Here is a 27995-nt window from a genome sequence, read left to right as displayed (position 1 = left end):
CTGGTCAGCTGTCCTGACTGTGTACATGTGTGTGTGTGTCCCCTGCCTCCCCACCAGATTTTGTCTAGCCTAAGCCTAATCACTGCAGGGAGCGGAGTAAGAAACAGAAAACCTTGACACTCTGTAAGCACTGCTCAGCGGTAGCTAAAACATTGGTGTGTTATCATCACTGTTTTAGTCACAAATCCAAAACACAGCACCATACAGGCTGCTGTAGAGAAAGCTAACTCTGTCCTAGCCAGACACAGTACAGTGGTGGATAAAGAGCTCCAGCTGAGATGTTAGTGCTATGTAAAGCAGAAAGATGGCTTCACATGTCAGGCTCATACTCAGTTCATATGTCCCCACTTACCTTTTTTTGTAATAGCATGACATAGTTCAGCTGCTCATACTATGTAATCTGCCCATACTATTTTCCAAATTTGTCCTAAGTGTAAAATGGTGGCCAACAGATGAGGTATTCTTTTAGTGGTAAAGCCTTCTAGTTTTGAAATATTTAGTATTTTTTTTTAAAGTTACAGTAGAGTAACAAACAGCTCTCACTGACTTCACTGTGGTTTGTTACTACCTGATTCTACTATTAGCACCTCTCTCCATGTCAAAAAATACATGCTAGCGAATGAGTTGTCCAGTACCTAATGCATCTCTGATCATCAGGAGGAAAATGAGCACTAATTTATTTGTCAGAAAAGTTCAAATAGAATCCTCTCCTCCTGATGATACGAGTGAGTGATTGCACGCATGTACTAATTTTCTAATTCTGTTGGAAAATCTTTAGGGTATAATCCTTTTTAGTGACAATCAAATGCACTCCTTAAATGGTATTCTTAGTCAACACTATAACAGGTGATGTGATCTAGAATAGCTACAGCTGAAGGAGCAAAATCTTAATCTTTGGGCCAGTAAAATTAAGTGAGGAGAAATAGCAGGCACACAGTAGGTGAAAGAGATAATTTTGTGGACAAAAAAGACTATTTTCATTTTAATGCTGATTCTGGGCTATTCAGTATGAAAAAATAGAAGGGAATGAGGAAAGAAATCATATGGAATGGGCAATATTTGAGGAAAGAACAGGAATTATGCAAAATGGAGGCAAATCTAGCAAATTTGACTTCAGGACTGGAAAGAAATGGTAGTTTTGTGACTGAATATGTAGAAACTAAACAGGAAGAACAACATTTTAGGTAATTCAACTAAAATTAGAGTAAATTTTAAGCAGAAGAAATCCACAGCCCTGTGTCTACAAATGTTGTCTTGTGTGGTGGCAATGGAGGACACTTTCACTGGCTTCTTTGGGAAGCTAAGGGCTGAGAAAGTAATACTGTTGAAAATTTACATTGATGGAAATACACTGGATCTAAAAAGATGGATGTTGCAAGTCTCTGGATTATTATATTGTATGTTCTCAAATGCATTTGTGTCAAAAGTATTGAAGCAGACACTTCTATTATTAGGTTTCAGATAAATTGTCTGAATACTTCTCATGCATTTAATTTGAGTCTTGGTATGCTCATCTTTTCCAAAAGTACTAAGCTTTTTAGATAGAACTGCTGGGGTCAAAGGGGTGCTCTCTAATTGTATGGAGGTTATTGGGGGATGAGGGGAATAAAAGCTATGGGGTTTGGGGGAGAAGGAATATCCCCTTAATTACTCAGCAGCATTTTTAATCCATGCTGATAAATCACTGATGACTATAGTGCATCATGCATGGGTTATGTAGTTAACCATTACAGTGCCAGGATATCTGTAGAAATCTTTAAAGTCAAACATGTCTATATAAGATACAGCATCAGCAGTGTGAAGGAGCAGGGGATTTTACTTGAGAGAAGGATATAGCCCCAGAGCAAAATGGTAGATGTAGATTCTGACTAGCTAGCAGCAAAGACTTATGCAAACAAAAGTTTACATGAGTACAGCTTCAGAAATACTTAAGAATTATGTGCACATATTGGGTCTCTCTACTCTGTATTTAACAAAGTCTTATTGAATGATAAAATTAACGTTTAATTTTAATTCAGTTATCAGCCTCCTGTCCTTCTTACCCATCAATAGGAAATATTTCTCATAAAAGGTCCTTTGGAGAAAGACACTATTACTGTAAGGCACATGCATGTGTACATATGGAAATGCATAGATATAACAGGCTAGAACATTCCCAGATAACAACTGGTGTCTTGTTTCCTCTTTCCTTTCCCAAAAGAGGGATTTTACCATACTGAGATCATGTAGTTGCCTAATAAAGCCTTGGCCTGCTGCATTTGTGCCTGTGTTGTGTAGCTTAGTGGTTGCTATACAAAACAAAGTAGTGATGGAAGTGTATTTCTGCCTAGGGTATTGAAGGAAGTAATGTAAGTGGGATTGCCCAGAAAAATGGCAACAAAGAAGCTACACAGTATCCAGTAATAGGGCTTAAACTACTCTTGCATTCATTTAAGAAAAATAGTTAGATCCAAATTTGACGTATCTGTCCAAAGTAGAATTAAGAAGAATATCCATTTTTCCTGGCCAAACATGTTTTGCAGTTTAAATGTGGGGGGTTTTTTCTCACTACACAGATGGTTTTCAAACTTTGCTTTTTGAATCTGAGGCAAAAGTAGTCATGGCAAAAGAATCAAGACCATGAAGGGTTTAGAAATAATTGTTTTGGATCATTCACAGAAGCCCTTTCTCAAATTGCTTGAATTTTGTAGTCCTCTGTAGCCTACCTCAGTATGTGGAAGCAGTCTATCTCATAAACATACATGGCTGCTTGAAATACTAGTCACCAGAACTTTATTTTAACAAAAATGCTTTAATACATGTTTTTAGAGTAGAAAATGGGGTAAATATCTTTAGTTCTTTAGGTCAGCTGCTTGTATCAGTGATTTCTGAAGTGGTAAGGAAGCTTCTCAGGCAATTCTAAAAATCTTCTGAGGTAATTCTTCATGGGAAAAGTAAATTTCAGAAGTGTTTTGAATTAAATGACTCTGCTTTTGTAAAAAAGCAAGGTTGCATCAGTCAATTTTTTTTCTGAGCTGTTCACACTGCATTTTCAGGTCTTTTTAGTTTATAGCAGATGGATTAATTCTTATATATCTTTTGGTTGACATCAGTAAGTCTCACCACTATACAGTTTGCATCCTACAGGTATAAAGAAACTATAGCGAGTGCTTTTTACCCATTTTAATTATTCTTGAGACATTGTTAGCTCTATGGGTTACTGTGGTGTTTTCAGTCCCACACAGTTAATGGATTATCTAACCACATTCCACATTTTCTGAACAGCTACTTGGGTAGGGGCATTGCCTTGTATACTACCAAGTTTGTCCTATTACCTCAGGAAGCTTTGGCTGCTTACCACATAAGTATTTCTACAGCATCTGGTTCAAGATCTGGCATGCTTTTCTTAATATTGTCTCTAGTCTCGTGTCCAGACTAATACCTGGCCCTGCAGCAACAGGGCTAGTAACTGTGTGGCTCTTGTATGCTGAATATCAAGTTCTTGACACTGGGGAATTCAGGAGGGGCAATGTGGCAGTACAAACTGGTGGTGCTACGTAAGTTAACAGACAAATCGGCATTGTAAAGCACAAGCAGATAGCCATAGAAGTCTTTTGGTCCTAGTCATAGCTATGCAGTATAAAGACTACTCGCATTTCATGCAAATGTAATACTGAAACACAGCAGCGCATGGGTGTGTCGCTCCTGTGTTGTACCAGAAACATTTAAATGGCCAGAGAAGACTTTGCGTCTTGGATTTTTCATCTCTAGTTGAAAATACATGTTTATCTCTGTCAAGTGACAAGCCTCTAGACTTTGTTTTGATCAGTTTGACATTGTTTCTGACCCAACTTTATCTGCCTTGCGTCATAAATGGCTGTTGTAGATGTTTGTAAGCTAATAGTGGAGTCTTTAGCAGGTTTTTTTATATGAACAAATTGGCTCTTGTTGTTAATGTTATTTAAGCTGTTTCCCTTGTTTAAACCCGATTTCCACCACTGTGTAATGCCTTAGTCAATCTGGGGCCGTAGCAGCTACATTGACCTGTTCAGCGACAGTTTGTTCACTGTGTCCTTCAGGATTACATCTCATAACCTGCATCTTGGATAGAAGCATTTAGCAGTGGGGAATATCCTGTTAGCTATTTATCTTGTGCAAGGTGGTTAGGGGATGTTTATACCCTGCTTGCACAATAGGTAGTTGGTAGTGGGAAGTAGATGTAGGCTCTTCCTTCATAGTTTCTGCGGAGGCTTCTGAGAATTCAGTGTGGCCACAGAGTTAAATCATTGTGTTTGATATGGAATGGGATTGGGTGAGAAGAGTTTCTGAATCATTGGGAGGATAGAAGGATTACTGGGGTGGAGGTTAAGCACAGGGTTATAATTTGACTGCAGTGGAAGGCCAGTTGCACTAGTCTGTTCAGCAGTATCACCTGCATGAACCCAGGTGACCATGCAGCCTCCTGCTACACAGAGCGCTTATCTTTGTGTCCCTGGAATGTCACTTGTTTGAATCCATTTACATGCACTGATTCTCAAGAAGTAAAGATACCTACTGTATTTGGGAAGCAGGAATAACTGTCCGTTCTTCTTGCACTTCAGACTGCTACTTTTAATAATGATTAATGTGATCAATCTTAAGCAAAAGAGTTTTCTGGATACTGGTCAAACCAGTGCTAGATACCATCACTGTTCAGAAGCCGATCTCACTTAAGTTGTACTAGTGTATCATTGACTCCTGGTGTGGGAGTTGGTTTTATTAAGTTGTTTCCCATATGGAGGGGATTATATAGCCCTATGCCAAGCTTTCATCTTAAGAGTATCGTCTGTGTTATTCCAAGTTGTCCGCACATAAATAGAATGCGATAATGGATTCATTATTTAGGATTAAATCTGAATAGCGGTTTTGACTGAGCAAGGGAGTGCTTCTGCTACATGTAGCTGGATGGTCATTCAATGGTTTTCTTTCAGCTGTAACTTAATTTTCTCTTCAGGCAGCTTCTTTCATACTTTTGCTTAAATGAATAATGAATATTCAAAACCCCTGTAGTTTCAATGGTGGTAGTACTTGGTCATGGATAAGGGAAGGAAGATAGCCTTTAATATTCTGAAGGGTAAAAATGAAAATACCATGGAAGGATGAGATTTTTAGCAGGTTCTAAATTTGAACTGATTTTTAGAAGTGTTTTTTATATCCCCTCAACACCCTCCCTAAACACAACTAATTGCTGGTAAACAAACAGTTGTTTGACCTGGTGATATAGTTAACAGGGATTTAGTTAGTAAAGCTTGAAAGTCGTGGGATATTAATAGTTTTCACAGTAAGGTTAAGTGACACACAAAATGTAATCTGACTAGAACTTGCAAAAGAGCAGGATTTCTAGTTCATCAGAGTCTTTAAAAAAAAAAAAAAACCAACCCAACAGTTAGGTTTATCTTAACTTGTATCAAAACCAGTATTCCTTCAAGTTCCTTGAAATCAAAGTTCTGTGGCCTTTCGACTGTGTGAAGTTGGTGCTTTAGCTGGTTTCTCCCATGAGAAAGTAGAGAGGTGAAGCTCATGTCAGTTCAGCTCCGGGAGAGAGAAGGGGCAGGACACTTGGCTCCGGTGAGGATTCACAGCTTTTACCTCCTTCTGGCAAACCCTTGGACTGTGCCCCAGTTGCGCAGTAAGGAATGGTGGCTCTGCCATGGTTCTTGGGGCTTCTGGGCATCCCAAGGGATAATCAGAATAAAAAGTATCAGTTAATCGAGGGTTTCAGGCTTTATAGCAAAGCATGAAAAATACGATGTGGCCACTTGCCTGAGCTGTAGGTTCTGCTGGAGAGATGGATTCTTAGTTCTGGGGTTTTTATCTTCTTTTTTCCTCAAGTTCTTTGTCCTTCGTAACTGTTCAGCAGCCACTGCAGGACTTTTTGAGACACTTTGAGCTCTAGTACTGTGCATCTTCCTGTTAAGTTTGTCAGAAAGATTGTGCTTCAGTGAGTACATATAAACAAATAGCTGTCAAGTTCCATTTTGTGCCTGTGCACCTTTACTTCAAAAATAAGGCTACAGATGTGTTGGGATGCTTTTTGGGGTGTAGGTTCATTATATAGCACCTTTCTACTGCTTGATAATTAACTCCTCTGTAGCCCCTTTAGTGGCCTAGCCTTCCTCCTGAAGGATCATTTCCCTGTAAAAAGTATTGTCTTACTGTGCATAAAGCAGCTGCTCAGAGCTTTGGGATCTCACACTATTAAGTGTCCATCCAGCACCACTTATACAACTGGGATGGTGAATGCTCTAGGGGTAAATCCATTTGTGGTCCATGTTGTTACTGTTTCCAAATTCATTCTTTAATACTCGAGTAATCTAACTATATTGTATTTTACTGCTAAAAGATGGGAAATTGGGAAGGAGGAGGAAATGCTAGGTGTTGGCTGACCACAGAGGTGAGGGTCATGCTTTAGAATTTGTGAGATATTTAACCGTTAATTGTAAGAAAGCATCCAGAAATAATGACTGACCAATTTGTATTTCAGAGCACTAAATTTAACTTTTATATTGCCACCAGAGGGCAGCATGTTACACGAGCTGGCAGTGCAGAACCTGATTATACTGATTTTAAGCAAAGATGAACTTGTAAAATCTGAATTTTGAAAAGTATCACTGATTCATTTCCAAGTTTTTCCTGTTATGTTCAGCTTGTAGCTAAGTCCTCAAATACTTGTCATGGAATTAGCTTTCTGAGAAGGAAGTGACATTATTGACATCTGCCAAGTGAAAACTAAACGTAGCTGTTCTATAACTCGCACTCTGCTTATTATATTCTGCATACAACTTCCAAAAGACAGAAGTGTCAGGAACTTACTCCCTTCTTGTGTTGTTTTTACCAGTTATAGAATTCATTCTTCCTGGTTATGTCTGAAGGGTAGTAAACCTACATTACTTGTTTACTTTGTATAATAAAATGGATGTTGAAGTTGATTTAATGCTATGTTCAGTGCATTTAGGATTAATTTATCTTAAATGCAGCATCTGTATTGTTTGGTAGTTGGGGTTTTGTGGTTTGGGTTGTTTAGGGGTTTTTTGAGGTGAGCACTGTGAGACTTGACTTACTGATTCCCATGTAGCAGTATGATCTAGGAAACTCCTTATACAAGTCATCTAAAGTGATATTATACTGGCATATTGTGACTCAAAAACTTCCTTCATTAGCTTTGCAGTAGGTGCAGGTGTGACATAACAGACAGATCACATCTATAGGACTCACTTTCCCACTTGTACAGGAATGTAATTTTCCTTGGCAGGCTATTACTATTATTTGAGAACCTAGTTATGATGTGAACACAGTTGAAAAACATGTTACATTAAAACAACTCACTGAATAACTTGTATACAACCTCTTTTTTTTTTTTTGATGCTGTGGTACAGATCCATTCAGTAGTCTCATGCATAAAAGCATCAGTAATTTGTGATTTAGAAAGATTAAAACCAAGAGTTAAACATTAAATGTAGATAATTTCCTGAAGTTATGCTGTTTTCTTTCATTTTCCTGAAATGTAGTCTAGAATTTTTATATTTGGAAGTCTAACATACTGTTTTTGCAAAAGTTTCTCTTTCTTTTCCAAGTAATGGAGGCACTGTGTACTAGGGCCTTGCCATCTTTCAGGTGACTGATTATGAATCCAGACTGAATCTGGTACTGCCTCTCCGGGGGTGGTGAAAATGAACCTGGACCAGAGCTGATTTGGGGTGGGAGTGCTCAAGTGTCTTTGTGTAGTGTTTTAGTAAAAGCAGTGTTACAGGAATGTACAGTGCAACCGCAGTAGGCTTGGTAGGCAGCCAGCCAGGTCCATGTGGGCTTCCTGGTCGAGGTCTTGTGTTGTGTGGAAGTGGCTAAACTGCACCTGGATCCAAGTTGACGTGTGAAGGGCTACAGCTGTGTTCTTGCAGTTGCCTGCATATGGTCTAACAAATCCAAACTGGATTTGAGGGGAAACCGCTCTGTCTTTCTGCATCCATGGCTCAGTTAATCTGCAAATAGGATAAACTGCCCATAAATAATTGAGAGTTTATAGTACGCTGTGTGTTCCAGATAAGAGTTAGAACATGCAGTATTAAAAGAGATTTTTAGAAGTCGTCAGTTATACTGAGTTCACCTTCTTGTCCTTGTTAAATGGGGCGCTAGCATGCGGTGCCAAAATCTGATATGATATTCTTAAACAGAGTAGACTGCTGTTTTCAGTGAAGTTCTCAGGCAGTTATTTTGAGTCCACTTACACTTTGAAGCATAAGCTAACTTAAAATACATGGATGTAAGAAACGAATGGAAGTCTCAAGGGATGCAAGTCTCTCTTCATGGCTGATTAGTAGTAATTTTTCAGAGCCCATACCAACTGAAGAAAACATGAGGTAGACTTATTATGTGCTATATTCTTGTCAAACCATTGTTTTCAAATAGGAATTATTTATACGTGACCCAGTGCAGTCTGGCATTTTGCCAGGTAGAATAACAGTACGTGCTGTTTTAACACTAATATGAGGTGCACCAGAATCACTGATGGAAAGGTGGTAGTCAGATGATGTCTTTTCAAGACAGCCAAAATGATAGAACTGAGATGAATGGAATATTTGAATTTTTCAGATCAACAGTTTCTTAGGCAGTGTTTAATATTAAAATAGACTGTACTGGACTCGGTATGCTTTTTTACACTTTGTACAGTACTGTGTAATAACTAGGGGTGTGGGAAGGAATTGAGTGTGGTTAAATCACACTGTTTTCCAGTGCGTTTTACTATTTTTGTGGTGATCTGTTCTTGAGTGTAGCATCTAGAAGATACTGTATACTCAGTTGTGTTAAAGTTTGTAGTCTGTTAGAATTCTCGTTTTGTTGGTCTAAAGTAATTTTTATAGATCTAATGTAATTCTCATTAAATTAATTCTAAGAGCCTAGGCGTGCTTAGCAAACATCTTCTAGAATTATTAGAAGTGCCAATTGTTAAGTGCTTGTTTACATGAAGTTATCATAACACATTTTTAAGACTTCAAGTTCTGTTTAATGTCCCACTGAAGTAGAAGCAAGCAAGTATCCTCACAGATTCCAGCTGTGTGAATTTCCGTCATTTTTGACTTATACCTTTCAGTAGGTCCATGTATGAGGCCATTACAATAATTAGTGTGTTATCAGAAACCAAGATAAGTTCAAATTTTTTTTTCTTACATTAAAAACTTCAATTTCTGAGGAATTTGAATCAATTTGTTGTTGGCCAAAAGCCAATTTTTCTCCTCAACTCTAACGCGTGTTTGAAAAACGAACTCACTTCCTAAGTGCCTTGTGAATCTGCAATGATTAATTCTTCTCATTATTTTGCTGCAAATTCTCATGACCCTCTGTGATGATTCGATCACCCACTTAGAGTTTATGCATATTCATATCTTTCCGCTCCTGCTGCAGTCGTTCAAGTCTCCTTCACTGGCTGTGGTGTGTGCTTGGTGCAGTAATTGAGCTGCAGTAGATTGATTACTCTGGGGAGCTGTAAGGCCTTTAAAGGTGAAAACATATCAGTCCTGTTAATTAGGAAACAAAGCTCTGGTGGCAAGTTCAGCAGTCAAATGCTTCCAGTGTAGAAATGAGGAAAGGTATGATTTGTTCCTTTCCATGAACCCTGTTTACTTTTTTATATTTGAATTAGATCTGTATTTGCTGTAATAGGCTTGTGCAGAAGATAGCATATGTTGTATGATTGCATGGTGTTGGTATTTTAACACAAAAAACCCTATATGTTTGATATTGATTGTAATTATTAGCTGCTGTTAATCACCTCTTAAATTATACATTATTTTAAGCATTACTTGACCTATAAAGTTAAATGAGAGACGAAGAATCGAATCATTGATTGTAAACTTTAACCAAAAAGATTTATATCATTCACTTTTTCAGACCTGAATGTCAGTCTTTTCTCTGAATTCAAACAATAGATTTTCAGAAATCATTCTAAAACCTGGGGCCTCTCCTTTCTACTATTAAGATGTCTGTTGCCTATCGTGTGCAAGATTAATTAAAGAGAATACATTCTTAAAATTAGGTGAATATTAAATGATAGCATAAGGTTTCATCCAGCAGACAGCATCCTTACATCATCATTGTAAGTACCCTGTGGTTTTATGTTGCTAAGCACTCTAATCTAGAGTGGCCTATTACAAAGATATTAAGGGTAGGGGAAACCATCTGCCACACAATCTATCCATAAGGGTCAGAAATAAATAATTTAAAAGTAATTTATATATCTTAAAAACCACTTTTTCCCTGTAATTACTGGACAACAGATTGTAGAATACAGATGTTATGAAAACGCCACTGGTTTTGTAAACAGCGTGTGATCCATTGCTACTTCAGGGTAGGTTATAGGATGCTGTTGTCATACCTGTTCCTGCTGAGGTCAGGAAGAAGTCTTGCTGAAACAACTGCATGTGAGATTGGATTCCAATTAGTGCATCTTACACCAAAGGATATCGCATTCATTATGTTTTGTGGTTTTTTCCTCTATTTTAGGCATTTATTAACACTGCAAAGGAGATCTACGAGAAAATCCAGGAAGGAGTTTTTGACATTAATAACGAGGTAACTTTTAATACTCTGAACACTTCTTGTTTGTTTTTGAAATGTACAAAATTCTCCTTCCCTAGAAGGCTGGGCAGTAAAATATTTGTCTGTTCCATTTGGATGTAGAATTGTCTGCCATTGTGATAAAAATGGATTAAAATAAGTGACCCTATCCATCCATGAAGCATCACAAAATAATATAAATCCCCAAAAGAGAAGAAAATCCACTTTCATCCACTTCTCCATATGGTGTCATCTGTTTTCAAAGATAATTTTCCACTATGTAAATGGGGGACCATGTTGATATGCCAGATGCACTCCATGAGCTGTCCAGTGTAGGGGAGGGATTGCTTTGAGAGTTACATAAAAGACTTTTGAAATGTTCCTGGTTTAGGTGGCTGGATTCTGTAGGGAATAAAAGATTAGCCATTTTGCCTATGCACATTACTGAAATTACAGATTATCAGGGCCTGTCTCTTTGCTTGTTTGGGGTGGGGGTGGGGAGGTGGAGCAGGGAGCACTTTTGTAATGAAAGAGCACAGAAAGACCTATAATGTCTCGAATTTTGAAATGGTTGTGCTGTTGACAATATTGAGCAGAGAGGTTCATGGCCGTAGAAAAAGCAGATTCAAATTCAGTGGTAGTAAATAGAAATACTAGGATCATATAGAAATGTTACGATCATGTAAGCTCTCTGTCAACATTCTCACATAAAAAGTCACACCACATAAACTTTAAATTTGACAATGTGGTCAGTCCTTTCTGATGGCCAAGTTTCTTTTATCCTACATGTCCCTATGTTGCTGAGGTGCTTAGTGAAACCACATGTGAGAATCTGCACCACCACTCACTCTGTTCTGTATCTGTTCTGTGAATAGGTGCATTCTCTGTCTGGGACTGTCAGTCTGACACTTCTCTTAAGCATGATAGTCCTTGCAGAATTGTTCAGAGAGTAGCCAGGGAATTGGCAGGACTCAGTTTTAAGTAGCTTCACCTCCTTCTGCTTAATATATTTCAACATGAGAAAATTTAGACTATTAAAAATACTGCTCTTACAATTTTAGAGAGGAAATAATGAGAAACTTCAGTAGTATGCAAAGTATTTGCATTAGGAAACTTGTAGCTAAATAAGACTTGAATAGTAATCCTTCCAAGACACTAATTCTGACTGGAAGGTTTGTGTGTATATGGCGTTTTGGTGAAACACTCTTTAAATTCAGTTTAGTGATGGAAAATTTAAAATTTTCTTTAAGATATTTCCTAAAGAAAATGCACTCGGTAGCGCAATATAAATTGGACGGTAATCAGAGTGTCTGAAAAAGCATGCTCATTGTATCTGTCGAGTTTCATATAGTAGCTGACTGCTTTACTGTGCCTTATGGAGCTTTGATTGCAATATGCTGTCAAGAGCCAACAGTCCGTGCTATTTATTTGGCTTTATGCCAAGTCTGGCTCCTTGATTCCTCAAGAAGTTGCTATCAGCCCAGAGGGGGCAAAACCAATGAGCCATAGGGCATGCTTTTTATTAAAGAGGAGTCAAAGAGCGAAAAGAAACCACATCAGCTGCTGTCAATACTGAGCTAGTGCCAGAAACCCCAAGGCTACCACTGTTGCAGAACAACTGCCAAGCACTATAAATCTGAGATTTACTGTGACGCAAAGTTTCCTTAAGAGCTTAATTTCTGAAGCTACTGTATTACTTTTCTCAAAGTGCTGTATTTTTAGGTAAAATCCACTTGAGGGAGTGAGGGTTAAGATATAAGTGTGATTTTGATGAATGAAAGAGCTACGCTGTGTGTGGGTTCTTGGCAAGTAGCCACGTCTTTCGGGATCATAGAAATTATTGATGACACAGAACACTCGTATGCCCTTAGCCTCTACAGCTGATTCAACACAGAAAGAAATGCTGTCTAGAGAGGAAAAGTTTTATATTAAACTATTAAACTAATGGAGATTTTGGTGAAAGGGGAGAGGTTATATGTTCCTAGCAAATGCTATGTATTTTTAAAGCCTTGTACTAAGTAGTAGTCAAATACAACTCTTGCTCTATGTTTTGTGTTAGGAGTTTAATGTACAAAGTTCAACAGAGAGATAAAATTTAAATGAGAAGGAAAGCTTCTTCCTTTATATTTAATCACCAAGGACATATTGCTAAAAAAGTATCAATTTTGCTATATTTATTGCATACATTAGCAGAACATGCTATGTGATCTTCTAAAAAAAAAAAAGCTTTTCAATTATATTAGTGTTCTAAAATAATTACACTGTGTATTAAACTTCATTTCAGGCAAATGGCATAAAAATTGGCCCTCAACATGCTGCTACTAATGCAACACTTGCAGGCAATCAGGGAGGACAACAAGCTGGAGGAGGCTGCTGTTGAGCCTGTTTTTACTTTCTAGCTGCCTGGATGGGGCCTACTAACTTGTTTGTTCACCCTTCCCTCCCTCCCCCCTGCCCCGCTCGCCTCCACTTCAATTCAACTGAGACATGAAACTTGTAAGTTGGTTTCCTGTTGCAGAAGACTTTATCCTTCAAATTCTTGTATAACTTTGAATAAATGGTTAATGTTCACTTAAAGACAGATTTTGGAGATTGTATTCATATCTATTTACGTTTGATTTCTAGGTCAATTGATGTGATTATTTTTGTTAAATGTTGTCTTGTGCCCTTGACTACGAACTGAATTGTATTAAACACTACAAAGTCATCTGAGTATTTTAATCAGTTTGTGTAGTTAGGTTTCCCAGCTCCTGCGGTTACCTAATGTTTAATATTGTAGAGCTGTCCTCAAGTTTTTTGTCAATTTTCAAGGCTATAAAGAGAAGCAGAAGGACTCTTTTAATTCTGTATTTATCACTTTCTGTATATATAGTTTAATAACCTGCTTGGGTGTACTTGCCAAGCTAGAATTCTTTAATGCATTTGCATAAATTCTATACTACTTAGAGCTTGAAAACTACAGAAGCATTAATAGAAATTGCTTGGACGCTAAATTTTAAGCCTTTTTGACATTGTTAGCATGTTCATCCTCCCCTGTCATTATCCTGAAGTCCAAGAGAAATGCTTAATGTATATTACTAGAGGCTACATACGTGCTATCTATTTTAATGCCAAATGTTTGCTGTCTGTCCACAATTTCCACAGCACCTCTTCAGAAATGGATTAGCTGTTTGCCTTAACGAATACTGTAGGTAAAAACAGAGTACGAATGAAAAGTAGAGGAGGAGTTGATAAATTTAAAATGGCACATTATAAAACTTTAATCTTTTCTTAATGTTCTTTTCTTGTTTACCACTTGATTTCTAGGTATATTTTTCATGCAAGGACAGTTTTTCAACCTAAATGTACAGTGGTTGTGTAAAGTTTTCTTTTAGTGACAACTTGTAATCCTAAATATATGGTAAGCATCTTGTCTATTGTGAAGAGGGTGTGAAAATAAAATCTGCCAGTTTGGAAATCTTGATGAAAAACAAAACTAGAGATGCTTTGGTACTTATTATGTGGTGGCTGGGGGAGGGGAGATGTTTTGCCTCAAATGAAAAGGTTGCAACAGTGCAAACCAAAATCCTGTGTTTAAGTGTTTTTGTTAAAGTATACAGAATATTCATGACATTTTTCCTACAAATGAGGAAACAACTGAGTTTCCATCTCATCCTATTTAAATAAATTTCAGATAAAAGGGTGACACTAATGCTAGGCCATGCTTCATGTATCTTAAAAAAAAAAAAACACCAAACAAACAGGGAGGGGCAGGAAATAACTGCAAAACTTTTGTCTTACTGGACCAATACTGACTGCAACACAGCACTGGGGGATGTGGATCCTCGTGTCATCCGTTCCTATTGTCAGAACTTTAACATCAAGAGTGAATAAACTTTAGCCTGACAGGTGTAACATAGCAGTGGTTCTGAGATTAAATAAAGTTTAAAAAATGTGTGGAACCTTTTGTTTGTATCTGGGGGAAGGGACAACCGATAAGGATTTATGTTAGTTGCCGACTTCAACTATTTTTACACGTTTAGGAGCATTATAAGCAATGCAATATAATTGTTTTTAACTAAATTCTTAAGAGGCTATGCCATTTACATACTTTCAACTGTTAACTGTTTATTATATGAAGTTTGCACTTATAAAACACACTTAGTTTCAGTTGAAGCTTGAAAATTCTGTTGTGTGATAGTAACACCATAGGACTGAATTGCATTGATGCTGAGGGAAAACTGGCTTGTAGTAACTAGATGCTCGCAAGAAGGAATTGAAGGAACAAGAGTGCTTGCTTGAATTAACTAACTGCTTGAAGATTTTTTTGCAACTGCCAACATTGCTTGAGATGAGATGGGAGAAAAGCATGCTTTTCTATAGCAGCTTCAGCTACATTACAAATGGGAGTAAATTTCTTAGCCATAAAAGCTGCCCCTCTTAAGGGAGCAGAGGAGGGGAATTTGTATCCTGTCCGAAGAACAAAAATGCATGGTGTTCTAAGTGGTGAAGATTTACAACGCTACAGCTTCTGACAGCCACTCATTTTCTGAAAGCATGGAAGATGTATATTTTAGCAAAGAGCCGCTAGTGGTTTTTTTACTTTGGGGGGGGGGGGGGGGGAAGGGGAATGTGCTGTGATACTGATTTTTTGATCCTGCTGGTTGGTCCTGGTTTACATGCCAGTCTTATACTGTACATTATGTTAAGAATCTGGTACTTTCAAAGAGGAGCTAGAAGAAAACCAGTGTTTCCTCTCATTCTGGCTGGCTTTCTGGAACAAGCTTTGTTCATACATAATCCTTTTGTTGCCGGTTAGAAATCTTGGCATTTTTGTGACTTTTTTTGAGAAGCCCCTGATGCTGTTTTATCCTATTAGAATTTGAAAATTACATAGCACAGAACCTAGCAAGGAGGGTTTACTGAGCGTGTGTTTTACAAGGTTATTCTTTCACAGGTTTCAGTTTTACTTGTACATGAGTGACGGATAACTTGCCGAGTTTCATGCTGAATTCCAGTTGCTTTTATTGGTTGCCTTGTCATAACCAAAGAATTAAAACAATTGTTCCCCAGCAACTTGTACAGCTGTTACATGTAATGTAAAACTATCAATACTAAAAAATCGTACCAAGGTGCAGTTTCCCTGTACTCCCAGTTTAGCACGTGGTATAAACCATAGATAACTTACAAAAGAGTAAATTTGGAGTGACAAATCCTCTAAGCGTGACTTAAGACTTCTCTCTTATTTCTGCTTAAAACGAGAAGCTCTGGGAATTTTGGCAGTCATTTAAAGATTAACACTCCCCCTCAATCTTATACCTGTGTGTTTCTGTTGACTTCAATCATTCTGATTTATTCCTGTGCAAGATCAGACTCGGCAATGACTTAAGGTAAATGACTGCCAAAACACTTACTGATAAGCTAAAATAATGAGAGACTGTCTGAAGCCCCTAGCAGGCAGCAAATGCTCCATCTCGTGCTCCAGAGAGTCTCCTTTCTGCTGTGTTACGCTTTTTGTGATGCTTAGTTCTTGTGTTGTTGACTAGTTGAAGAGCCTTCAACCACAATATTTATATATTGGTGGGGTTAGAAGGGCAGAGATTAGTTTTAGGCTACATGGCATACATTTAAGTTGGGGAAGTTGTTTCTGCCTTGAGAGTTTACCTAGTGACTGTTAAAGCACTAAATCTGTTCTTGGGAAGAAAGGAGAACCTCTTATCAGGTTTTAAGTTACAGTTAAACTGAATCTGAGTGAAAAAATGTGTATTAAAACAAAGCAACTTAGAAATACTAGAAGACAGTTTTGGGCATTAAAGGATTTTTTTTTTTTAAGTAATCATTCTACATGAGGGCACCCCAATGTGCCTGCATTTTTCCTGAAGTTGTTACCAGTAGGGTATTGCTTTTGTAAATGCTGATGCCTCAGATAATGATTCCTCTCCATGGACTATTCTTTTGACACTACTGATTGTCCTACAGCATTCTTCTTGGGGTTGATTCGTTTGTTTGTTTGTTTTTCCCTCCTAAATCAAGTTTCTCTTGTGTATTATCTCCTTTTTGTCTTGTCTGTTCTGGTATTTTTTCATTCAAACAATCCAGTGAGCAAAGTGCCACTTTCCATCTTTACTGCTCCACATCTGTTACACCTGCACTTAAGGGAATTTGCCCAGTGTGGGGCATTTGCTTTGGGACGGAAGGGTGGGATAGAGGGGGAGAAGGATGTACTATCTTGCTGCATGATATAAAACCATGAGGGAAGTATTGCATGGGTTCTGTTACTTATTACACATACCCCTGTACTGTTTTGCGTGTGCGGGGGGATACGGTTTGCCTTTTCCTCTTCCACTATTGCATGGGAGGAGATAGGGGAGAAGGAGGAAGACGAACAGGTTTTATTTGGATATCTTAATAAATGTGTTTGCTGATATCATACTTCTGATTTGTATATACTTAACGTTCCTCCCCCTAGCATATCTGGCTTTTCTTCTGCCATGTTACTGCAGTGTAACTTTAACAGTATGCAGTGGTGATTTATTTTAATATGGTACTGAAATCTCCATTTGTAAATAATCCAGGCTGCTGCTGTGTAAGTAGCTGATGAAATGTCTTTACTGGGTCTGCTGCGTATGAAAGAAACCACAACATTAGGCAATAAAAACTACTAACAGAATGTTATGAAACCAAGACCATGACAAAAAAGCAGCATGTTGTGGATCTATCATTTTTATTCTTGGGACAGATTTTATTATTTTTGGAACTATTACAAGACTTATGTTAAATATTGTGGATGATAAGAGGAAACAGACTCTTGGCAAACATGGAAAACCAATTACAGCATATTACCCTATTCCCCTTCCAATAAAGGAGGGGCGAAGCTAAAAGTTTATTCTTTGCCTAGCAGCTGGAGGAGGAGGAGGGGGGGGAAAGTGTTCCTGCTTTAGGATTGACTTGAAGGAAGAGATTGTTGCTGTAGCAATCTTACCACAGGCAATCCAAGCTGGAGAAGGCAAAACCAGCGTGCTCCACAGTCAGTTTTACTCCAGTCTAAAACAGTACGATGTTGTCACAGGATCATTGATTAAAGAAATCACTATACTATCGGGTATACTGTTCCCTTAAAAATAAATTTTAAAAAATTGTGTTTGGTTGCAACCTTCAATACTGCCACGTCTCCCTGTTGTGATGATGAGTATTTCCAAAAACTTGTTTTGACAAATAAACTGGAATGTGCATCTGATACTCCGGCACAGGATTTAAGAGCTATATCCCATGGCTCTGTGTGACACAGAGGTGAAATAAGGTGCGGGGAAAGTCTACTCAAAAGTTTGTTTAGAATCGAGTCTACTACACTGTACATCAATTTGAATTCCTATCCCCAATTACAGTTCTTGTAAAATTGTCCATGGCAGCATGTATGTAGATGAATCAACGCATCGGTATGTTTGGGGTTTCTTTTCCCCCTACAGCATAGTTTTGATTTTTAACATTTTTTCTTTAAAGAGTCAGAGATACAAATGTTTGTATTGGGCAGAATCATGTTGATGGTTGGGACTAGGGTACATTTGGTGTAAATTATAGCAGGATCCAATTAGCCTTTCTTACTTAAGCAAAGCCCAGTACCACATATCAGACTAACTGGAAACTGATTGTTTACTTTTTCTTAGACTTAGATATAAAATACTGGGAGGCAGGAAAATCCTTAAGTGAGAGGACAGCTCGAAAGAGACCAAGGTACAGTTGTAACAACTGTCAATTTAACATTGTTTACTTGACTACTTTAACTTGGACAGTATGTTTTCCGATTAGGGCTTGGGAAAACATTTTCAGACACAGGAAACGTCTGAAATAATGTGACTTATAAGACAGTTAAATAACAAGGGTACTCAGGAAGATAAAAACCCATGGGGTTGCCTGCGGTCTCCCATGGAGACGATGCGGAGAGAGGCTGTGGGTTTAACAAGCGTAACCCAGCAGCTGAACGCTGCCACCTATGCCTGGGAGGGTGTTGCTGCTCCAGAAGCATAAGTGCTGGGCCGACTGTCATGGGGGACTTCTAAATTTGGACACCCTATTGCCAGGTGCACCTTGGTACTGCTAAGACCGGAGCTGAGGCAGTGTCCAGAATTTGAGGACACATACGTGTGGTTTTCAGGAGGAGAGATGGGAACAGAAGCAGTAGCAGAGGGCATGGGGCAAATTAACTTGCCAAGTGCTGGCTCAAAAAATACCCAAATCCACACACAACACCTGTCTGGGATTGTTGTATACAAATACAGCAAAGCTGTGTCTTGAATGTAGTTGGAAGCAGATTCTTCCATTTTTTTCTATCACGTTTAATTTGTGAGGATGGCTGGACCTTATTTATAGGTTGCTGGTTAGGTTCATGTCAAGAGTACTTAAAATGGACAATACCAGAACAAAACATGAATTTATGTTTCTGGTGTCCTTGAGAGTCAATCCAGCCACTTCTAAGCAAAACGTGACTGACTGACCTAAACCAACTGGTCACTGACGAAGGTCTGTCAGCCATCAGGGGTGTCCAAAACCCAGCAGATGGGCTGTGCTGATTCTCCTTGCCTCACATTGTTCAACTCTCATCTCACAAGTAAAATGTTCCTGCACAGACAGTTTGCGGTGTCTGCCATAGCTATTGCTATGAAGCAGAAATGAAGTTTGTATGAAGTATATGCAATATTGTAATCCTGTCTGGGATGTTTTTCTATAAAGCCATGTAACTTCAGAGAAAAGGGCATCCTTACTGCTGAAGAAAGTCTAATGCGTGTTATGTCACAGCACTGGCCTGCAGGACTGACCACTGTGCATCATAAATTACTACTTTGCCATTTTCTCTGGATTCCTATCCAAGTCTGATTCTGTTTTCTTTCCAGTTTTCAGAGTTCCATGTCTTGTCTGTTGTGCGTTTCTCCACATCTGTACCTCACTTCTCTTCCTTTTTGTCCCTTCTCCCACCTTTTCCTTTCCTACTTGGAGTTTGGGGCTGAGTGTCTGTTTAGGGGGAATGATTCAAGAAAAGGAGCGGCATACTTACAGTTCCCTGTTCTTCTGGAAGACCTTTATTAACTATCACTTGTTAAAAAAATAACTAGTTTGTCCACTTTGGATGAAGTGACATTTGCTTATAACAATGCCGCTGTATAAACTTAGCAAACATAGTTGGTCATAGACCCGTCTACTTAACTCTGTTGAGGACCCAGGAGAAGTACAAGGCACGTGAGGAAGCTTGCTGAGCTGTGCCTAACGCAGCCACGCAGCAAAAGGCTGGATAACCGGATCTGGCAGCATGAACACCGAGCACAGAGCACAAAGTAGTTTGTAAGGTTGAAGGTTTGCCTTACTCATCAGCCTGCGTGGAGGCTGCTAAATCCCCTCTCCTAGGTCCTGCACGAGCAGCAGAAGGCTTCAGTACCATCACGGAAGAAAAATGCAGTTGCCTATTAGCAATTTCTTTGGCCAAGCACCATCTGAGTGGTGTTCTGTTGTTTGTTTTGGGCTTTATTTTGATGGTATATGTAACTTTATTCCATCCTACTGGCTTTCCAGTTTAATTCCAATTGCTGTGCAAGGCAAAAAGCAGTTTTCCTTCAACGTCAGATGAACTCTGAAGTTCTGAAGTTGTTATTGTTACTCACCAAATGTAAAGAGGATCCGTTCAGGGTTGCAGCAGAGGAGAAGCAGCTACTGAAACTATTGCTTCATGAGCCAAGGAGTAAGCTTGCTTGCTGCAGGAAGGACCAGACGTCTCATTATCTGGGTGCTGGGAGCCGCCAGTCTGTTAGAGCCGTCTCTTCCTGCTCCACGAGGACCGAGGCGTCTCTTTGCCGTACGCAGAGCAGTAACGCGATACTCCCCAGGCTTATCAACCACTATCAGCTAGATCTGCTGTTTGCTCCAGACTCCACCTTTGCTTGGAAAGTGCTTGCCATTCCATGAGGTAATTCTTCCTCCCAGCACTGTGGCTTGTTACGACGACCAAGTGCTCCTACCATAAACCAGGACAGAAAGTGAAGCAAGCCTACCCTCCCCATCCACGGGCCATAACTTTTTCTCCATCCTGGCGGGAAAGGCTGTCGCGCTTCACACTTTTGCTCTCGCCATCGCGACAGCAGCAGTGAGTCGGGCAGGGAGAGTGAAACACCACAGCCCGAGCCCAGCCACCGACCTCCCGCCAGCGACGGGGCCTGAGCAGCCACCCTGCTGGGGCCCGCCGGCTCCCAGGCCACCGCCGCTTCACCCACAGGTGTGAGGGGAAAACCTGCTCGGTTGGCACCGAGGCCTCCGCGGCCACTCTGGGGCTGATCTAAATCTGCGTTATTTTGATTTGGCTTGGACTGATTAGGAACAGGTCCGGACTAACATACCATAAACACCTATTAAACCGAAATAAATACGTCTACAGGGGGCTCAAGTTAAACGGGTGCAGCTTTGCCAGTGCGGGGGAGCCGGAGGCGGCGGCGGGCCCCGCCGCCGCGCGGGGCCGAGGCCGGGGCCGGGGCCGTGACTCATGGCGCCCCGGGGCCGCTCCCGCCGGCCGGCAGCCGGGATGAGCCGCTCTGCCCGCACGGACCGGGCGGGACCGGACGGAACGGGGCGACCCCGCTCCGCTCCGCGACGGCACCGGGGGCTGGGGGGGGGGGCGGGGCGGGAGCGAGGGGGTGGTGCTCCCCATTGGCCGGCGGCCGCAGCCAATCAGCGCGGCCGGGCAGTCGCCGTCAGGGGAAGGAAAGCCCGGGCGGGGTGACGTCACGCGGGGCGGGGGGAGGGGCGGCCGCGCTCGCGCCTGTCGCCGCGGGAGGGGGCGGGGCGGGGGTTCCCCCGGGGGGGCGGGGGGAGGGGGCGCTCGGTGGGACCGGGCCGGTGGCTCCTCGCAGCCCCGCTGGGGGCGGCGGGGGCCCCGTCCCGCCGCCTAGACCGCGGCCGTCGCCACGGCAACCCCGGGGCCGCCGCCGGCTGCGCGCTCTTCCCCGCGGCCCGTCCGCCCCGGGGCCGCAGCCCCGAGGGGCCGCTCCGAGCTGAGGCGGCGGGAGGGCGGCCGAGTCCCTTCGGGTCGCTTCCCCCGTCTCGGCCACAGCCCCCGGGAGCTGCTCCCTCGGCAGCTGCTCCGCTCGCGAACCTGGCCGGGGCGGCCGGGGGAGCTGCTGAGGGGCGGCGCGGCGGCAGCCTGAGGGGACGGCGCCGGCCGTTGGGGCGGCGGGGGAGCGCGCCCGGAGCCCGGTCCGGCCGAGGAGGGTGAGCCTGCACAGGGGAGGTTTCCTCCTGGAGCAAGAGCGCCGGCGAGCGCGAGGAGCCCTCCCCACACCGAGGGGAAGGGGCGCGAAGTCAGGTCGGCACTTTGTGCAGGCGTGGGGTCCGACTCCCTGGCCTGACCGCAGCCGTGGCAGCTGTCGGCGTGCCTAAGCCAGGCCGCTGCGTCAGACCCCCGGGGGACTTTCGTCGGTGTTGTGTTTGTCCGTTCAACGCGGGCTTTTTTTTTTGCACGCAGCCTCGCTGGCGGTGAGCCTTCTCCCCTTCTCCCCCTGCTACACGGCCCCGCTGTGGGAGGGGAAGGAGACGCGGGAGAGCCGTGTGAGGGGTGACTTCAGCAGTAAAATCGTTCCCTGGGGCTGGGTTTCTTGTGGTCACTGCGAGGGCTGCCCACCCTGCCGGCCCCGCGGAATCCTCCTGGAGCCCATCCCAGAGTCCCTCCTCTGACCCAGCTCCCACCGAAGCTTCGCTGACCTACCTGTGGGGGTACCTTGCCAGCTCTGTGACCGGCCAGGCCATTTACAGAAAAGGCACAATATAGCTATTCTGCTTAGAAAAATAATAGAAAATTCGAGGTTTTTAACTTCTTTCACTGCGTTTTATTATTTATGACGCTATCCCCGAAATAATTTCAACTTCTTGCGTTAAAAAGTTACTGCAGTGGAGGAAGAACACTTTCACTTTAGTTTTGTAGTTGGCGAAATGAAGGTGAGAAAACAAGCAGTGAAGGTAAATATTTTGATCTTTAAGTGGCTGGACAATTGAACTTTCATGTCTGTAAATTTTTTCACGACATTAGCAACAAGCAAACATTTTTACTGTCACCTGTTTTACTTGTGAATGAAGCAAGAATCTGGGTTGTAGACGCCTGCACATGCCTTCTGTACTGATACTGGCTTTAATTTTAGTGTAAACTAGACTGGCCTCATCTAGAGAAAAAACAAGATAGAGGAAATGGAAATTCCCCATAACGTCAACTTTTCATTAATTAAAGTCTTCTGTGGATGATTCAGTATTAAATGTGATGCTTAGACAAGTTTCATGTTACAAAGGTAAAATAACATTTTCTTTTTGCTCTAAATCTTAAAACTCGATGAAGTGCGTAAAAGTTGACAGTGGGCATAGTCGGTATTTGCCTGAACAACTCCTTCAGTTTTAATTTGCTTTTTGGACAGGTAGAGTACACCACAGGCATGCCTGGACATTTGGCCCTTCTGAGCAGTTTGTCACTGAGGAGGCAGATAACTGCAAACTCAAAGCGAAACCATTTCAGTGCTCGCAGATGAACACCTCTTCTCCTTTTTTGACCTCCTGACATCCCCAGTTTAGGTGGGTTTAAATAAGTGGAGAAACGTATGCAATGCATCCTTCCAGGTACACACTAATAGTATATATACATTGAAATACTATTTGATAGAAAGACAAGCAGCATCTGAAAAGCACATAGGCCTAATTGATTCCAGACACAACTGGCCTGGATTTTGTTTCCTCTTATTCCAACTTTCTGACCTTGTAAAAATTATCTTGATTGTGTTATACTAAAACAAGGCCATGATCTTGCAAAAACTACCATGTGTGCTAGCGCTGAGAAGTACTGAGTAATGCACTGTGTATGGAACAAATGTCGACAACATTGGGCCCCAAGTTCGTTTCTTTGTTTTCCTTTGCTTATATCTAATCATGGTGAAGCAATAGTCTCACTTCTGCTAAAAACTGAATCTGGGTTTTTGTTTTTAAAGGAGGTGAAAAATGTGTAGTAAAACTTACAATTTGAGGCGAATGATAGGTTTTAAATTCTCACAGCAGTTTAAGCTACTGGGATTTTATGGCAACTAGACTAGGGGGAAGAACAGTGAGGGTTTAAAAATATGTATCGCCTGTAATTTTTTTCAGTACTTTTGTCTGTGTGTGTAGTGGTATCTTTGTTTTTCAGAAGACTGTTCTAGGGATCGGTAGGAAAGTTTAAGGACTTACTGGCTTTGATGATAACCCTTACGATATCATTGTGCCTTTGTATAAGCATGTAAAAAAGACCTAGGACAGCATAAAGTGTTAGATGTGCTGCTGTCTTTGGCACTGGAGAACTTCTGAGTGTAATTATATTTTCTGCTTGACAAAAATCGAAGGCCCAGGTACACTGATCCTTTTATTGCAATAACTACTGCTGCTCCTTCTGTTTGAGAATCTTCAGCTTGCTAGCCTTAAATCTCTGTGAAGAGTTGTGACAGTTGTTTCCAGCATGTTGAACTGAACAGATGATCCCTCTCTTTATTTCTCTGAAGGCTGTCCTTTTGGTTTTTTTCAGGATCAAGAATAAACTATGTATTTGTGCCTTTGTCAGCCAGGCTCCCTTGTAAGTACTGGGATTGCCTGTTTGGTAGCAAGGAGGCTTATAAAAAGCAGCTCCAGGTGGAAGTGAGTCTTTTCCTGCTCCTCCCTCCGTCCTGCTGCAATTCCCTTTCATCCAGGCTGTGAGAACTGCCTGCTCAGACTAAGCTACAAATGTAAGACAGTTGTGGTCACTTGACCAAGATATTAGAATATCTGCATTTACTTATGTTAATTCATTGATGTTCTGGGGAGTTTCCGTGTATATAGCGTAGCACATCAACTTACGGTGGTCATACAACAGGAAATGTGACTTAAAAAATGAAGCCTACCTCTAAAGAAAACGAGCAGCTTTTCTGCATCATTAAACTTGGTTTCTAAGAAGTTGGTATCAAATTGGCTGCCATCATGTTTGGGCTTTTTAGCTCAAACATTAGCAACGATTCTTATTTCCCTACAGAATGCAAGGTGGACACGGTGTGCGATATATTATTTATTAAATAAAAAAACTGACAGTATATGCACTGTTCTGACTCAAAAGTCATGTTGGTAACCAGCTACACCAAAGATTAAACACTGAATATTAGTGCTAACGCTGCATCTGTTGTCTTTATCTTCTAGCAACCATTTTACAACTTTTCTGTTAAGTTGTAGACAAGCTTCAGGTAAAACCCTCTTGCCTTAGAAGCCGTGATACAATCTGTGCTCTCAGTGTGAAAAACACGGCGTGTTCTGGCTTGCATTTTTTAAGAGAGAAAACAATTGGTCTGTTGCATAAAAGTTGTGCCATTCGGTGCAGCGCTACCGAAGTGTGCAGCCTACGAAGTGTGACCTGTGGCATTACGGATGCAGCACACATCCCCTCCCTCCTCTGCAACCACAGGATGAAAACACGAGGTCTTTCTGCCTTCACTGAAATAAGCAAGTTCTGTTCATCTGCTAAGAATGTGCAAGTAAATATAATGATTGTGTAAGTTGCTTGTAATACCCAAAGCATAAACACACTTGTGCATAGGGAAGGTGAGTTTCTGGCAGGTTTCCAGGGGAGTTCCCTCAGCGCTGCAGAGCTGAGGCGTTCCTCTTTAAGAATAAGACAAATTTTAGATATTTACGCAAGAGAGACAGAAAAGCTGCAGAATGGAGGGATAGAAAATTACGTATATGCTGGTGGAGGTGGTGCTTTTAACGCTAACCTGTGGCTCTAGATTTATTTCTTCACGGTTAGCACTGGGTGGTATTGAACACCTCTACTTTCAAATCATGTCGGCATGAATGACAAGTACGCAGCATCTCGTGGAATCAGATTTAATGTGTCTCCTGTGAAATGTATGCATAAAGTGAGGTGTTCCTTTATTTGGGAGTTGGGATTATGAGAGTACATTTTGTTAAACTCAGTTTTAAATTTAATATTTGTAAGGTTCAATTAATGGTGCATTGTTTTAAATACTTCGATGAGCAAGCTCTACTTAGCCAGGCAGTTGTTTCTTTTCTTGCAGTGAAATGCTGCACAAGGGATACGCATTTGGCCGGATTGTGAGAAACTGTGAAGATCATACAAGGAAGTTGAAGTCCTTAACACGTTTGCCGAATGTCTCTGACACTATTTGAATGTTCCAGTACCCACAGTAATTAAGGCAGGCTACAATGTGACTGCGTTTTCCTTTTCCTCCATATTATGCTGTTTCTATAGAGTATTGATTCATATTCAGAGTTTTGGCCCTTGAAGTGTTCTGTGCCAGTGAAATGAAGACCACAGCTGACAGCTTGGCTACTCTGTCACAGCAGAACTCTTCCATAAGCTTTAAACTTAATTATGTATGAGACCTTGTTCTCAGGGATGGGTCTGAAATAGTGGAAGGAAGAATTTATTTTACTTTTTCTCTCTCTAAGTGTACTGTGATTTTATGTATGTCCCTATATCCTTCTGAAACCAAATTTTCCATGCATGCCCTTCTGGAGAGAGAAAGGACAAGACAGAGAAGGAGAGAGGCGGAAGAGATGTTGCCAGTCACTCTGCTGTAAGGCACCAAGATACTACTGTGATAAATTTGGTGTAAGAAAACACAAAGAATAATATGGATTGCTGTAATGCAGAGCACATTTATGAAACGTCTCAATTACACTGAGCTGGGAGGATGGTGACCGCTACGGATGATCAGTTCAGAAATCAAAATGAACTTAAATAAATGCAAAAGTGAAAACGGTTGTCAGTGTCTTGGAGAAATCAAGGTGAATGGTTAAAGGGAGTTTGTAGACAATCAGTAAAAAAAGCAATGGACAATGCAATGCTTTTGCAAAATGCAATGCTCTCTTAGGATTTATCAATAGGTGGCATATGTAAGTCATAGAGAAAGATGTAAAGATGACTCCACTAAGTGCCGGTAAGGCCTCCACTGCACTATTGCCTTCGGTTTCATGTTCTGTGCTGAACAATAAAGTACAGGACAGGGCAAGAAGAAAATAAGCAATGTAGAATATCAAAGGACATGGTGAAGGAAGGGAGGATGCTGAGCCCGAAAAATAATTTTTAGAGGGAATTGGATACATTTGCCAATGTGTAAAAGGTTAGAAGAGGTTTGATCAACCGTTTTTGAATGCTGGGGGGAAGATGAGATACATCGGATCCGTACAGAGGGAAAATGACTCAGATTGGATATTAGGAGGGTGGGAGGATGATACAGATTGGACATTAGGAGAATGGGGGGAGATACAACAACAGCTTTTGAACTGTTGTAGTGAAATACCAGAACAAGCTAGGAAGTTCGGGTATCTGCTTCACGGACGGTCTCTAAGCACAGGTTAGACAAACAGCTGTTGAGGATTGTCTGGGGCTACTTTATCCTGTCTTTGTGCGGCTGGGGTGGGGACCAGATGGTCTCTTCAGATCCCTCTCAGTCCTCTTCCTAGAAGTTTACCAAGCAGGGAGGGGAGTGGACCTGAGGGTAATGAGAAAACTATCATCCTATTAGTCGATCCTCTTTCAGAATAGAAAAAGAATCGGAGAGAAACCACACCTAACCTAACCGTATCAGTAAATGTGGGGTTTTTAAACTATTGTTGACTTGCAATTTTATGAAGATTTACCAAAAAATACATGAAAAAGTCATAAAACTTAACACATTTAAGGTGTTCCTTACTGCATTTGTAGTGTAACAGTTTAAAGAAACAATTTTAAATGCATCTTTTTCTCAATGAATGTTGAGTAGCAAAAATAACAAGTTTATAACTATTTTTCAAGGATATTATAAATGTGTGTTTGGGGCTGTGGGTTTTAAATTGCCTCCCATTTTGAAACAAGTAAGACAACACACATAGGTATTTCTGACTGTATCTGAGAATGTCACACCTGGGTGCTCCTTGCATGTGCCAACCCAGGAAGTAATCATGACGGATCACTCTTACTCCCCAGTCCACAGAAGGAACAAGTTATTCAGTACCTGCTCTGAAAAATCTGTCTTGAAGGAAACCTGAATGGAAATGTGAAAAGTCAGAGCCTCGCTTCCTCGGCAGGTGAACTCTGTGGCTGCAGCGGCGTTTCCCTCCCTCCCTGCCTCCCCCGGGCTGCGCGTTGGGAAGTTCCAGTGAAATATAGCCGCTGTGGAAAGTCCTGCTCACGGCGAGGAGACGTGACCTCTCGGCGAGTCAGATCCAATTTTACAGGCGGCTCTGAGTCAGGGTGGAGCCCGTGAACTGAACTTTGTATTTAAGAAGGAAGTGATGTTGGTGGCAGCTTGTGTTGCTAAGCAGACAAGTTACCATATTTTTATGTCAGCTGATAGTTTCATCGGGTGTGTGACTTCATTCTTAGATATGTTGCCTTCCATTTATTAAGGACAAAGGTCAGAAATTGTCAGCGC

General features: G+C 41.2%; 1 protein-coding gene and 1 long non-coding RNA gene across 6 annotated transcripts in view; both read left to right on the top strand.

The window, feature by feature from the left end:
* RAB2A (RAB2A, member RAS oncogene family) overlaps positions 1-14044 on the top strand; it is a 44680-nt gene extending 30636 nt beyond the window's left edge. For both annotated transcript variants that reach the window (XM_074818614.1, XM_074818623.1), the window contains 2 exons: positions 10516-10584; positions 12854-14044. In XM_074818614.1, the coding sequence (XP_074674715.1) occupies positions 10516-10584; positions 12854-12949 (165 nt within the window). In that variant the 3' untranslated portion in view covers positions 12950-14044. The remainder of the gene's footprint in view (positions 1-10515; positions 10585-12853) is intronic.
* Positions 14045-21454: 7410 nt separating this feature from the next.
* LOC141920948 (uncharacterized) lies at positions 21455-27224 on the top strand. 4 transcript variants are annotated; one of them, XR_012622505.1, is made up of 3 exons: positions 21455-21889; positions 22049-23139; positions 24116-27224. It is a non-coding gene; the product is annotated as an uncharacterized LOC141920948 (long non-coding RNA). The 4 variants fall into 4 exon arrangements; XR_012622506.1 differs by having other exon boundaries at positions 21455-23139; positions 24116-24314; positions 25022-27224; XR_012622503.1 differs by having other exon boundaries at positions 21455-23139; positions 24116-24314; positions 24890-27224.
* Positions 27225-27995: the final 771 nt, after the last annotated feature.

This window comes from Strix aluco, chromosome 1 (assembly GCF_031877795.1).
Source record: "Strix aluco isolate bStrAlu1 chromosome 1, bStrAlu1.hap1, whole genome shotgun sequence".
In the NCBI taxonomy this organism is placed as follows: Eukaryota; Metazoa; Chordata; class Aves; order Strigiformes; family Strigidae; genus Strix; species Strix aluco.
Note: the sequence above shows the minus strand (reverse complement) of the source record. Positions and strands in the feature narration are given on the sequence as shown.